Source organism: Callionymus lyra, chromosome 2 (genome assembly GCF_982586985.1).
Source record: "Callionymus lyra chromosome 2, fCalLyr1.hap1.1, whole genome shotgun sequence".
NCBI lineage: Eukaryota > Metazoa > Chordata > Actinopteri > Syngnathiformes > Callionymidae > Callionymus > Callionymus lyra.
Genome location: NC_141819.1, coordinates 2951304 through 2965791, shown reverse-complemented (window position 1 = coordinate 2965791; position 14488 = coordinate 2951304). Strand labels below are relative to the sequence as shown.

Here is a 14488-nt window from a genome sequence, read left to right as displayed (position 1 = left end):
ACACTCCCAGTCCTTAGATGATGACACTAACTTGAAAGTCCAAAAACTAAGAAAAGAAATAGATGAAATAAATACACATGAAATACAAAAAAACTACTTTTCACCAAGCAAAAATACTACGAGGCTGGTGGAAAATCTATGAGGCTCCTGTCCTACAAATTGAGAAAACAGCAAGCTGACCGGTCTATACACAACATCAGAGACCCCACAACTAAAAAAGTGGAAACTAATCAACAAAACATCCAGAAATGTTTCTTAAAATGTTATGAAAAGCTCTATTCTCAACCTCAAACAGCTAATGTCCACCAGATTGACAAATTCTTATCCCAAATTGAGCTTCCAAAGGTTAACGATGAACAAAACGAAAAATTAACATCAAAAATCACAGAAGATGAACTTCGATCAGCAATTAAAAGATTAAAAGGAGGGAAATCCCCCGGAACAGATGGATTTACCTCCGAGTGGTACAAAATAATGCAAGATCAGCTAATTACTACACTCCTGAGAACATTTAACTGGGTTTTAGAACATAAAGTTGTACCTCATGGAGTGAGGCGATCATATCTGTCATTCCCAAAGAAGGGAAAGATAATATAAAATGTGGGAATTACTGTCCAGTGAGCGTTTTGAACATTGATTATAAACTGTTCACCTCCATACTTACAAGAAGAATTGAACCAATCTTACCTACATTAATTCATGAGGACCAGACAGGCTTTGTTGGAAATAGACAAACTCAAGATAGCATCAGGAGAGCATTACACATGATAAGACAAGCTGGGAATCAAAACTTGGAAACGTTGTTACTGAGTCTGGACGCAGAAAAGGCGTTCGACTCGGTAAGTTTGTCATTTTTATATAAAGTTTTATCAAAGTTTGGATTTCATGAAACTATAATTGATACTTTTGCAGCATTATACAAAAAACCAACGGCTAGAATTAAAATGGAGATTTAACCAAATCATTTGTTGTGGAGAGAGGAACAAGACTGTTGTGCGTCACCACTATTGTTTGCCATTTTCATAGAACCTCTGGGTCAATGGATCAGGCAGAGGGCAGAAATCCAAGGGGTCATGATGTCCACGTTATTTGCTGATGATTTACTGTTGACCATAACACAACCTACTCAGACACCCCATAAAGTGATGGAGATGTTAAAAGAATACGGTCTATTATCAGCTACAAAGTTAATATTGATAAAACCCAAGTTCTAACACTGAACTATGACCCACCATCAAACATCAGGACTATGTATAACTGGAAATGGGATGCAAAACTCATCAAATATTTAGGGGTGTCACTATCTAGAGACTTGCTGAGACTGTATGACATCAATTATGGACCTTTGAGTGAAAGAATTAAGTTGGATTTACAAAGATGGGCAACTATACTGTACTTAAATCTTCACTCAAGGATAGACTCCATCAGAATGAATATTCTGCCACGAATACTATATCTTTTTCAATGTCTCCCGGTCAAAATTCCAACAAAACAATTTATAGAATGGGACAGATTAATCTCAAGATTTGTGTGGGAAGGGAAAAAACCCAGGGTCAGATATAAAACACTGCAATTAAGTAAAGAGAAGGGAGGTCTGGGCCTGTCCTGCCTTCAACTTTATTACCATGCAGCACAGCTGAGGCCCTTCATCTGTCTCTGTTCGAGATCTTACACTGCAGGCTGGAAGAACTTGGAAGGTTCTAGTGTAAATGGTGTTCCATTGATTTCTCTCATGGCAGACAAGAAGCTGCAGGATGAAGTGAAGGTTGAAGATGATACTTTTACAAGCATTTTTCTCAAATCTTGGCAGGACTTGGTTAAATCATGCCACCTAGAGGTTCCCCGAGGATCTTGAGGTGCTTTTGACTCCGATTTTGTGCCCAATAAAAGGGACGGCAGATTTAAGACTTGGATCTTAAAAGGTATAACTGACTATCAATCATTTATTTACAAAGGGAATTTTCAGAGTTTTGAAAACCTTCAGAAAAAACACGGTTTAGAAAAAGAGGATTTTTACAGATACTTACAAGTCAGAAATGATCTTAATCAAAATTTGAAAAAGCCAATTGATGATGTGAAAAAGGATTATTAGAGATTTTTATTTCATTATTGGAGGCAAATATAGCAATAAAATAGTATCTAAATTGTACAAAGGATTTCGACAATCTACACATGAGAACACAGGATATATAAGGCAGTGATGGGAAAAGGATGGAGATATATATCAATCACAAATGAGAGCTGGGAAAAAATTTGTCATCTACAATGGTTCTCAACAAGATCAAATACATGGCGGGAGTTCTGTTGGAAGAATATTATTCGATTTTTTATCACACCCGTTCAAATAAAACACGGATGAAGCATGTTGGAGACTTTGCGGGTTCAATGGAGCAAATCACTGGCATGTCTTCTGGAGCCGCAGTGGAATCCAAACTTTTTGGACAGAGATCCACAGCCATATTAACAACATTTTTGGTGAGAATCTTCCCTGTAAAGGTGAAAACATGTACCTGGTGACTTACCATCGAAAACTGGAACAATGGAGACAAGAAATTGCTTTTCATATTGTTGGCAGCGAGTAAAAAATGTATCACGAGGAAGTGGTTACAAGTTGAACCACCGACGACAGAGGACTGGATTGACATCATTTACGACATCTATAAGATGGAGAAGTTGTCCTTTGACCTCCAAACAGAAGTGGACAAGTTCTACAGGATGTGGACCAAATGGACAGAATATGTAAAACCAATTAGAAGCGATTTCATTTAAGGAGATGTCATTTTATTTTCCATTTTGTCTGTTTAAATGCATTTATTGATTTTCTTTTTCTAACTCTTGATAAATGTATGTATTTTGTAAAATAACAAGGTTGATGGGTATGATCCCTGGGGGGTGTTTTTATTTTCATTTGTCATTGTTGTTTGTTTTGTGACTTATTTTTCCTTATGTTATCTTGTGTTTGTTTCTCATATAAACACAAATCAATCCTCTTGTTGACGTTTCTGTCTCTTTCACAGGCTGAACTTCTGTCGACTGTCAGAGAGAAGTTGTTCACTTCTGTCCTCAGTCCTCAGCTCTCCGTCCTCTAGTCTGACTCTACTGGACCTGAGTGACAACGACCTGCAGGATCCAGGAGTGGAGCTGCTGTCTGCTGGACTGAAGAGTCCACACTGTCACCTGGAGACTCTCAGGTCAGAACATCATTTCAAACAAACACAAACACACATGGATGTAAACAGTGAATGGATTCATGTTTCTTCATGAAACCTTTTTCACTCTGAGAGGATTTGAATGACTTTTCCTCGACTCATGAACTTGGTTCTAGAAGTGATGATATTTCATGAACACAACAGGAAGGTGAAGAATATTTCAAGTCATCTTGACATATTTATCAACACAGTCTGGAGACTAAACTCTAGTATTTCTATCATGACTCGACAGTAAAAGACGTTCAAATCATTGAATGTTGAAGAAAACCATCAACAATTAGAACAAACTCTCTTCTCTGGTTCTTGAAGCTTCCATGAGACGCAGGTTGATCTTTACAAACACTTGAGAAACAACACAAGTCACACAACACAAGTCACACAACACAAGTCACACAACACAAGTCACACAACACGAGTCACACAACACGAGTCACACAACATGAGTCACACAACAAGACTCACACAACACAAGTCACAAAACATGACTCACACAAGTCACAAAACACGACTCACGCAACATGACTCACACAAAACGACTCACACAAGACTCACACAACTCACACAACACAAGTCACACAACACAAGTCACACAACACAAGTCACACAACAAGACTCACACAACACAAGTCACAAAACATGACTCACACAAGTCACAAAACACGACTCACGCAACATGACTCACACAAAACGACTCACACAAGACTCACACAACTCACACAACACAAGTCACAAAACACAACTCACAAAACACGTGTCACACAGCACGACTCACACAACACGGGTCACACAACACAAGTCACACGATAGAAGTCACATAACACAACTAACACAACACAAGTCACACAAGACAACTAACACAACACGAGTCACACAACATGAGTCACATGACACGACTAACACAACACGAGTCCCACAACGCAAGTCACACGACACAAGTCACATAACACAACTAACACAACACAAGTCACACAAGACAACTAACACAGCACGAGTCACACGACACAACTCACATGACACGAGTCACACAACACAACTCACATGACATGAGTCACACAACACAAATCACACAACACAACTCACACAAAAATGTTACACAACACAATTCATACAACATGAGTCACGCAACAGAAGTCACACAACACAGCTCACACAAAACAAGTCACACAGCAAAAGTCACAAAACACGAGTCACATGACACAAGTCACAAAACATGACTCACAACACAAGTCACACAACACAAGTCACATAACACAACTAACACAACAAGAGTCACACAACACAAGTCACACAACACAAGTCACACAACACAAGTCACACAACACGACTCACACAACACAAGTCACAAAACACGAGTCACATGACACAAGTCACACGACACAAGTCACACAACACAATTCACACAACAGAAGTCACACAACACAACTCACACGACACAACTCACACAACTCACACAACACTACTCACACAACAGGAGTCACAGAACACAAGTCACACAACACGACTCACACAACCCGAGCCATACAACACGACTCACACAACACAACTTACACAACACGACTCACACAACACAAGTCACACAACAAGAGTCACACGACACAAATCACACAACACAAGAGTCACACAACACAAGAGTCACACGACACAAGAGTCACACGACACAAGAGTCACACGACACAAGAGTCACACGACACAAGAGTCACACGACACAAGTCACACAACACAAGTCACACAACACAACTAACACAACAAGAGTCACAGAACACAAGTCACACAACACGACTCACACAACAAGACTCACACAACACAAGTCACAAAACACGAGTCACACAACACAATTTACACAACACGAGTCACATGACACAAGTCACACGACATGAGTCAAGATGGCGCCGACAGGACGGCGACTTTAACAGCAGCTCCGAGTGTTTTTTGGGTTTATTACTTTTTTCCGAGGTTTGCCTCTGTCTTTTCAAACTTTTCTTTTCATCATACTGTCTCTTTAAGACTCGCGGACAGTTTTCTATAAAATTTGGAAACTTTCAGTGAAAAAGGAAAGTTTTTCATCGCCTTTTCTGGTGCGCAACGGGCGTCCTGCGCGCGTAATGGCCATCGTCTGCAGTCGGGATCAGCTGCTGGCGCTGCGTTTCTCCGCGGTGCGGCCGGAGGAGCGACCCATCATCCCCCGGGATATTATGAAGAGGAGACGGGGACGCCGCGCCGGAGTTAAACGCCGGGAGCTGAGGAGAGCTTATCGACCGGCGCTGCCGTCCGTCGTCATGGGCAACGTGAGATCTCTGCCAAACAAGATGGACGAACTCGCGGCGGCGACCAGGTTCGACCCGGAATATCGACGGTGCAGCATGTTGATGCTCACGGAGACGTGGCTGAACCAGAACCACACGGACGCGATTGCTGCGCTGGATGGATTCTGCTTATTACGCGCGGACCGGACGGAGATGAGCGGGAAGAGAAAGGGCGGAGGACTGGCAGTGTTCGTCAACGAGAAGTGGTGCCTTCCCAGGCACGTCACTTTAAAGGATCAACACTGCTGTCCTGACATTGAACTTTTGGCGCTGAGTCTGAGACCCTTCTACTTGCCACGGGAGTTTTCACATGTTGTCGCGGTGCTTGTGTACATTCCACCGTCGGCGAGCGCGGAGGCAGCATGTGACGTCATCACTGGAGTAGTGAACGGGTTACAGACTCAGAGCCCTCAGGCCCTCTTTATTATCTCCGGTGATTTTAATCACGCATCTCTTTCCTCCTGTCTGCCCAAATTCACGCAGTACGTCACTTGTGCCACCAGAGACAATAACACACTGGACCTTTTCTATGCGAACACTAAAGACGCTTATTTATCATCCCCCCTTCCTCCTTTGGGACGAGCTGACCACTGTCTGGTCCATCTCCTACCTGTTTACAAGCCACTTGTGAGCAGGCAACCAGCAGTGACTCGCTCAGTCAAGAAGTGGTCTGAAGAAGCTGAGGAAGCTCTGCAGGTCTGCTTTGAGACCACGGACTGGAGCATCTTCAGTGAGTCCCACAAGGAGGATATTGACGGACTAACTTCATGTGTCACGGACTACATAAACTTCTGTGTGGAGAGCATTGTACCAACCAGAACTGTACGATGCTTCTCCAACAACAAACCCTGGATTAATCCTGATATAAAGGCTCTCCTAAAGGAGAAGAAGAGAGTCTTTAGGTCAGGAAACAAAGAGGATCTGATGGCAGTCCAGAAGGAGCTGAGAAGAAAGATCAGGGAGGGAAAGGGGAGGTACAGGAGGAGGATGGAAGAGAGTCTGGCCAACAACAACACCAGAGATGTCTGGAGAGATGTCAGATGGTAGAGTGGTTGCCTGCAGTCCAAAAGGTTGCAGGTTCAATCCCAGCTCCAGACAAGCTTGTGTCGTTGTGTCTCTGAGCAAGACACTTCACCCTGATTGCTCCTGATGGTGAACTTGGCGCAAGTGTGCAGCCTACTCACATCAGTATGTGTGAATGGTTGAATTTCCCCTCGTGGGACTAATAAGGGATTCTAAAAAAAAAAAAAAAAAAAAAAATCCATATCCGGACATCAGACCAGGCTCTCTGTAGCAGCGGGGGATAAAAATTGGGCCGACAACTTAAACAGTTATTTTTCAAGGTTTGAGGTGTCGGCTCCCCCCCCTGCTCAACCATTCACACCTCTACACTTACCTTCTCCTCTCCCCCGAGCTTGTATTGTCTCAGCCCCCCCGCTGACTCCACAGGGGACAATGCCCCCCCACCCCAGCCTGTCCCTCACACCTCTCCAGGTGAGAAATCAGCTTAGGAGAACCAAGACAACAAAGGCCCCTGGACCAGACGGCATCGGTGGCAAAGTACTCAGGACGTGCTCTGACCAGTTAAGTGAAATTGTTGGACTTCTGTTCAACATGAGCTTGACCCTGGGAAGAGTTCCACTACTGTGGAAGACGTCCTGTGTGGTACCGGTGCCGAAGACTCAGCACCCTAGGGATCCCAGCTGCTACAGACCTGTGGCCTTGACATCCCACCTTATGAAGGCTCTGGAGCGGCTGGTCCTTAGTTACCTGAGTCCTCTGGTGCGCTCCTCCATGGATCCGTTGCAGTTTGCCTACCAACCTGACATCGGCGTGGAGGATGCCATCATCTTCCTTCTCCACCGAGCACTTTCTCACCTGGAGTCGCCTGGAAGCACTGTGAGGATCCTTTTCCTGGATCTAAGCAGTGCTTTCAATACCATCAGGTCAAACATCCTGAGGGACAAGCTGGAGCTGTCTGGAGCGGACACTCACCTCACGGACTGGATTGTGGACTACCTCACCAACCGTCCACAGTTCGTGAGGACCCGGGATGGTGTTTCGAGGACTGTACTGTGCAGTGTAGGGGTCCCCCAGGGAACAGTGTTAGCACCGTTCCTCTTTTCACTGTACACTGCAGACTTCCAACACCTGTCTCCCACCAGTCACCTGCAGAAGTTCTCGGACGACTCCGCCATCGTCGGCCTCATTAGGGACGGGGATGACGGGCCGTACCGGGGACTTGTCCAGGACTTTGTTGACTGGTGCCTGGAAAACCACCTTCAGATCAACTCCAGCAAAACTAAGGAGTTGATTGTGGATTTCCGGCGGTGTCCCTCCATCTCCCTCTCACCACTGAACATCCAGGGACAGGACATTGAGATTGTCACGACTTACAAGTTCCTGGGTGTTCACCTCAACAACCGCCTGGACTGGGTGGATAACACTGCTGCTCTTTATAAAAAGGGGCGGAGTAGAATCTACCTGCTCCGGAGGTTGAGGTCGTTTGGTGTCCGGGGGCCACTCCTGAAGTCATTCTATGACTCAGTAGTGGCCTCTGCCATCTTCAACGGTGTGGTCTGCTGGGGGAGCAGCATGACAGCAAAGGATAGGGCTAAACTGGACAGCCTTATTAAGAAGGCCGGTTACGTCCTAGGGCGCCCCCTGGATCCTGTGGAGGAAGTGACTGGAGGGAGGATGCGGAGCAAGCTGGGCTCCATAAGGAGGAACTTGTCTCACCCTCTCCAGCACACACTGAGGGCATTGAGGAGCTCCATCAGTGATAGGATGCTCCATCCCCGGTGTGTGAGGGAGAGGTACCGCAGGTCTTTCCTCCCTGCTGCCATCAGACTCCACAACAAGAACACACCAAGATAACTATTTAACTGCACCTCTTGTTATTTATGTAAATATTATTGTGTATATATTATATAGCGCAGATTTATCTTTTATTCCATTTAGATTTTCTTTCTCGTTTTTATTTCTGGGTGTTTTTATTTCTCTTGCTGTTGTTAAACCGAATTTCCCCTCGCGGGACTAATAAAGGTTTTCTGATTCTGATTCTGACACAAGACACACAACATGAGTCACACAACACAAGTCACACAACACAAGACACACAACATGAGTCACACAACACAAGTCACACAACACAAGACACACAACACAAGACACACAACACAAGTCACACAACACAAGTCACACAACATGACTCACACAACACGAGTCACACAACACGAGTCACACAACACAAGTCACACAACACAAGTCACACAACACAAGTCACACAACATGACTCACACAACACGACTCACACAACACGACTCACACAACACAAGTCACACAACATGACTCACACAACACAAGACACACAACACAAGACACACAACACAAGTCACACAACACAAGTCACACAACATGACTCACACAACACGAGTCACACAACACAAGTCACACAACACGACTCACACAACACAAGTCACACAACACAAGTCACACAACATGACTCACACAACACGACTCACACAACACAAGTCACACAACATGACTCACACAACACGACTTACACAACATAAGTCACACAACATGACTCACACAACACGACTCACACAACACGACTCACACAACACGACTCACACAACACAAGTCACACAACATGACTCAAACAACACGACTCACACAACACAAGTCATGAAACATGACTCACACAACACAAGTCACACAACATGACTCAAACAACACAAGTCACACAACACAAGACACACAACATGAGTCACACAACACAAGTCACACAACACAAGACACACAACACAAGACACACAACACAAGTCACACAACACAAGTCACACAACATGACTCACACAACACGAGTCACACAACACGAGTCACACAACACAAGTCACACAACACAAGTCACACAACACAAGTCACACAACATGACTCACACAACACGACTCACACAACACGACTCACACAACACAAGTCACACAACATGACTCACACAACACAAGACACACAACACAAGACACACAACACAAGTCACACAACACAAGTCACACAACATGACTCACACAACACGAGTCACACAACACAAGTCACACAACACGACTCACACAACACAAGTCACACAACACAAGTCACACAACATGACTCACACAACACGACTCACACAACACAAGTCACACAACATGACTCACACAACACGACTTACACAACATAAGTCACACAACATGACTCACACAACACGACTCACACAACACGACTCACACAACACGACTCACACAACACAAGTCACACAACATGACTCAAACAACACGACTCACACAACACAAGTCATGAAACATGACTCACACAACACAAGTCACACAACATGACTCAAACAACACGACTCACACAAAACAAGTCATGAAACATAACTCACACGACACAAGTCGCACGACACGACTCGCAAAACATGAGTCACACAACGAGTCAAAGTGGAGTTACACAACACCAGTGTGAGTGGAGTTACACAACACTAGTGTGAGTGGAGTTACACAACACCAGTGTGAGTGGAGTTACACAACACCAGTGTGAGTGGAGTTACACAACACCAGTGTGAGTGGAGTTACACAACACTAGTGTGAGTGGAGTTACACAACACTAACACTAACACTGACATTAAACACAAACACACATCAATCCTCTCACAACAGTGAGTCATGTGATCATTTATACATCAAGTGTTGAACTGATGAAAACTTCATTATTTCATGTGTTGATCAAGTTGATCTTGATTGAAATCAAAGTCTTCAAATGTTCACACAATCATGTGATGATCTTATGAACGTCAAGAGTTCAGTGTTTCCTCCAATCAAGGCTTTCAAGTCAAAATAGAGAAAAAGTCTCTTGTTGACGTTTCTGTCTCTTTCACAGGCTGATCTACTGTCGACTGTCAGAGAGAAGTTGTTCACTTCTGTCCTCAGTCCTCAGCTCTCCGTCCTCTAGTCTGACTCTACTGGACCTGAGTCACAACTACGACCTGCAGGATCCAGGAGTGGAGCTGCTGTCTGCTGGACTGAAGAGTCCACACTGTCACCTGGAGACTCTCAGGTCAGAACATCATTTCAAACAAACACAAACACACATGGATGTAAACAGTGAATGGATTCATGTTTCTTCATGAAACCTTTTTCACTCTGAGAGGATTTGAATGACTTTTCCTCGACTCATGAACTTGGTTCTAGAAGTGATGATATTTCATGAACACAACAGGAAGGTGAAGAATATTTCAAGTCATCTTGACATATTTATCAACACAGTCTGGAGACTAAACTCTAGTATTTCTATCATGACTCGACAGTAAAAGACGTTCAAATCATTGAATGTTGAAGAAAACCATCAACAATTAGAACAAACTCTCTTCTCTGGTTCTTGAAGCTTCCATGAGACGCAGGTTGATCTTTACAAACACTTGAGAAACAACACAAGTCACACAACAAGACTCACACAACACAAATCACACAACATGATTCACATAAGTCAAACAACACAATTCACTAAACTTAAGTTGAACAACACAACTAACACAACGAGAGACACACGACACAAGTCACACAACACGAGTCACACAACATGAGTCACACAACGAGTCAAAGTGGAGTTACACAACACCAGTGTGAGTGGAGTTACACAACACCAGTGTGAGTGGAGTTACACAACACTAGTGTGAGTGGAGTTACACAACACTAGTGTGAGTGGAGTTACACAACACAAGTGTGAGTGGAGTTACACAACACAAGTGTGAGTGGAGTTACACAACACCAGTGTGAGTGGAGTTACACAACACCAGTGTGAGTGGAGTTACACAACACCAGTGTGAGTGGAGTTACACAACACCAGTGTGAGTGGAGTTACACAACACCAGTGTGAGTGGAGTTACACAACACTAGTGTGAGTGGAGTTACACAACACCAGTGTGAGTGGAGTTACACAACACCAGTGTGAGTGGAGTTACACAACACCAGTGTGAGTGGAGTTACACAACACTAGTGTGAGTGGAGTTACACAACACCAGTGTGAGTGGAGTTACACAACACCAGTGTGAGTGGAGTTACACAACACCAGTGTGAGTGGAGTTACACAACAGTGTGAGTGGAGTTACACAACAATAACACTAACACTGACATTAAACACAAACACACATCAATCCTCTCACAACAGTGAGTCATGTGATCATTTATACATCAAGTGTTGAACTGATGAAAACTTCATTATTTCATGTGTTGATCAAGTTGATCCTGATTGAAATCAAAGTCTTCAAATGTTCACACAATCATGTGATGATCTTATGAACGTCAAGAGTTCAGTGTTTCCTCCAATCAAGGCTTTCAAGGCAAAATAGAGAAAAAGTCTCTTGTTGACGTTTCTGTCTCTTTCACAGGCTGAACTGCTGTCGACTGTCAGAGAGAAGTTGTTCACTTCTGTCCTCAGTCCTCAGCTCTCCGTCCTCTAGTCTGACTCAACTGGACCTGAGTGAGAACCTTGACCTGCAGGATCCAGGAGTGGAGCTGCTGTCTGCTGGACTGAAGAGTCCACACTGTCACCTGGAGACTCTCAGGTCAGAACATCATGTCTTCAGTTCTTCTGATTTAATGAAACTGTTTCTCCTTCATTACAGTCTGTCAGGGTGTCAGATCTCAGCAGGAGGTTGTTCTTCTCTGGCCTCAGCTCTGACATCTAACCCGTCCCATCTGAGAGAGCTGGACCTGAGCTTCAATCATCCAGGAGGACCAGGACTGGAGCTGCTGTCTGCTGGACTGGAGACTCTCAGGTATGGACGGAGCAGCAGAACTCACTGACTGAGCTCCAAAGATCTTCAGACTGAACATGTGATCAGAAGCAGAGAGATGTGAGTGTGTGACGCTGCTCAGACTCTTCATCTGAACTGAGCACATGAATCCAACTCTCAGAGCTTCTCCATGTTCTCCTGCTGGACACCAGTGGAAGAACAAGGAGACAGTGGAGACTGAGCGAGTGATTCTAGATCCATCTTTGTTGTGGTCAACACAGTCATGGAAGAACGTCCACTTAGCAGCATCTGAAGTCAAATGAATCTGATCTTCTCAATGTTTCTTCCTCCAGGCTGGATCACTGTGGACCACAGAGGTTAACATCTGGAGATAAGATTTGTAAGTTTGATTTGATTGATGGATGAGAACTCCTTGACTCTGTCAGCTTCTAGTGGAGCAGTTGTGATGTTGAGATGTTGTTACACTTGAATCTGCTGATGGAGCTTCATCAAGTCCAGGATGATGGTGGAGATGAACACAGAGATGTTTCAAGAACATGAAGAAACATCATGTTAGCTTCATGCTAGTTTAGCTGCTGACTTGATATGGACACACTGGTGTCAATCAAATGTGACAAGATGATTCTGAGATGTTCCTCCTGGTTCTTCTCTGGAGGTGGTCCCAGTCTCAGAAGACTTCACTTTGGTGATGATCTCCACTAGATGTCAACAAACACAGCAGCCCTCCCTGGCTTGCTGGGACACTGAGTCCATGATTGTCTTGAAGAGAAAGTTCTTCCACCATCATCACCTCTCGTGTCTTCTTCTCTCAGTCTTCCGTCCACTCTCACTGGACCCGGACACAGCACACCGGCGCCTCCTACTGTCCAACGACAACAGGACGGTGGAACTTGTGCCGCAGGATCAGGATTATCTGGACCATCCCGACAGATTCCACCGGTGTCTTCAGGTGATGAGCAGAGAAGCTGTGACTGGACCATGTTCCTGGGAGCTGGAGTGGAGAGGAGGAGCTTCTATCGCACTGACTCTCAGAAGAGACGGAGGGAAAGAAGACGAGTCTGAGTTTGGACAGAACCGTTATTCCTGGAGTCTGAGCTGCTCTGATGATGAAGGATATAAATTCTATCACGATAAGAAAGAAACTGTCATCAAGAGTCAAGAAGTTTCTCACAGAGTAGCAGTGAAGATGAACTTTATTGAACCTGGATATTTAAGCTTCTTCAGTGTCTCCTCTGATGAACGGAAACACCTCAGAACCTTCTTCATCTCCACTGAACCTTTGTACCTGGGATTTGGACTCACAGAGGTTCCTGGTTCTGGTTCCTCAGTGTGTGTGTGTGACCTGAGTGTGTGAGTGTGTTCCTCCAACACACTTGTGTAGCTGCTGTCAATCATCATTAAAGTGCTGACAGTGATGATGGAAGAAATCTGCTCCTGAAACAAACGTGTTGATCTGAATGTTGTTGAAGAAACTCTTTCATCACTTGTTGAGTCGACTGAAGACTTGAAGTTCAGTGGAGCACGAGTCACTCATGATGTTCATCATGTTTAATAAAACATTTGCTTTAAAACTTTCAAGAGACTCAAGGTCACTTCACAATAAAAGGTTAGAAAGAAGATGTGAGGTCAAACGGGTAGATGTGAGGTCAAACGGGTAGATGTGAGGTCAGACGGGTAGATGTGAGGTCATACGGGTAGATGTGAGGTCAAACGGGTAGATGTGTGGTCAGACGGGTAGATATGAGGTCAGACGGGTAGATGTGAGGTCATACGGGTAGATGTGAGGTCAGACGGGTAGATATGAGGTCAGACGGGTAGATATGAGGTCAGACGGGTAGATGTGAGGTCAGACAGGTAGATGTGAGGTCAAACGGGTAGATGTGAGGTCAGACGGGTAGATGTGTGGTCAGACGGATAGATGTGAGGTCAGACGGGTAGATGTTAGGTCAGACGGGTAGATGTGAGGTCAAACGGGTAGATGTGAGGTCAGACGGGTAGATGTGAGGTCAAACGGGTAGATGTGAGGTCAGACGGATAGATGTGAGGTCAGACGGGTAGATGTGAGGTCAGACGGGTAGATGTGAGGTCAGACGGGTAGATGTGAGGTCAGACGGGTAGATGTGAGGTCAAACGGATAGATGTGAGGTCAGACGGGTAGATGTGAGGTCAGACGGGTAGATGTGAGG

The 14488-nt window shown here is 44.6% G+C and overlaps 2 protein-coding genes across 9 annotated transcripts in view; both read left to right on the top strand.

Moving 5' to 3' along the window:
• LOC148085075 (NACHT, LRR and PYD domains-containing protein 3-like) overlaps positions 1–13880 on the top strand; it is a 117088-nt gene extending 103208 nt beyond the window's left edge. For 6 of the 8 annotated variants that reach the window (XM_087783239.1, XM_087783245.1, XM_087783240.1 and 3 more), the window contains 6 exons: positions 3018–3191; positions 10427–10603; positions 11934–12110; positions 12171–12323; positions 12635–12681; positions 13115–13880. In XM_087783239.1, the coding sequence (XP_087639365.1) occupies positions 3018–3191; positions 10427–10603; positions 11934–12110; positions 12171–12323; positions 12635–12681; positions 13115–13656 (1270 nt within the window). In that variant the 3' untranslated portion in view covers positions 13657–13880. The remainder of the gene's footprint in view (positions 1–3017; positions 3192–10426; positions 10604–11933; positions 12111–12170; positions 12324–12634; positions 12682–13114) is intronic. The other 2 variants (XM_087783242.1, XM_087783244.1) reach the window with 2 other exon arrangements.
• Positions 5312–6559, top strand: LOC148085076 (uncharacterized). The gene has a single exon (XM_087783250.1). The coding sequence runs from the start codon at positions 5312–5314 to the stop codon at positions 6557–6559; it is 1248 nt and encodes a 415-aa protein (XP_087639376.1).
• Positions 13881–14488: the final 608 nt, after the last annotated feature.

Bases quoted from the DNA above. Each gene is read 5' to 3' on its own strand.
- LOC148085076 (XM_087783250.1), top strand. From the start codon at position 5,312: ATGGCCATCGTCTGCAGTCGGGATCAGCTGCTGGCGCTGCGTTTCTCC.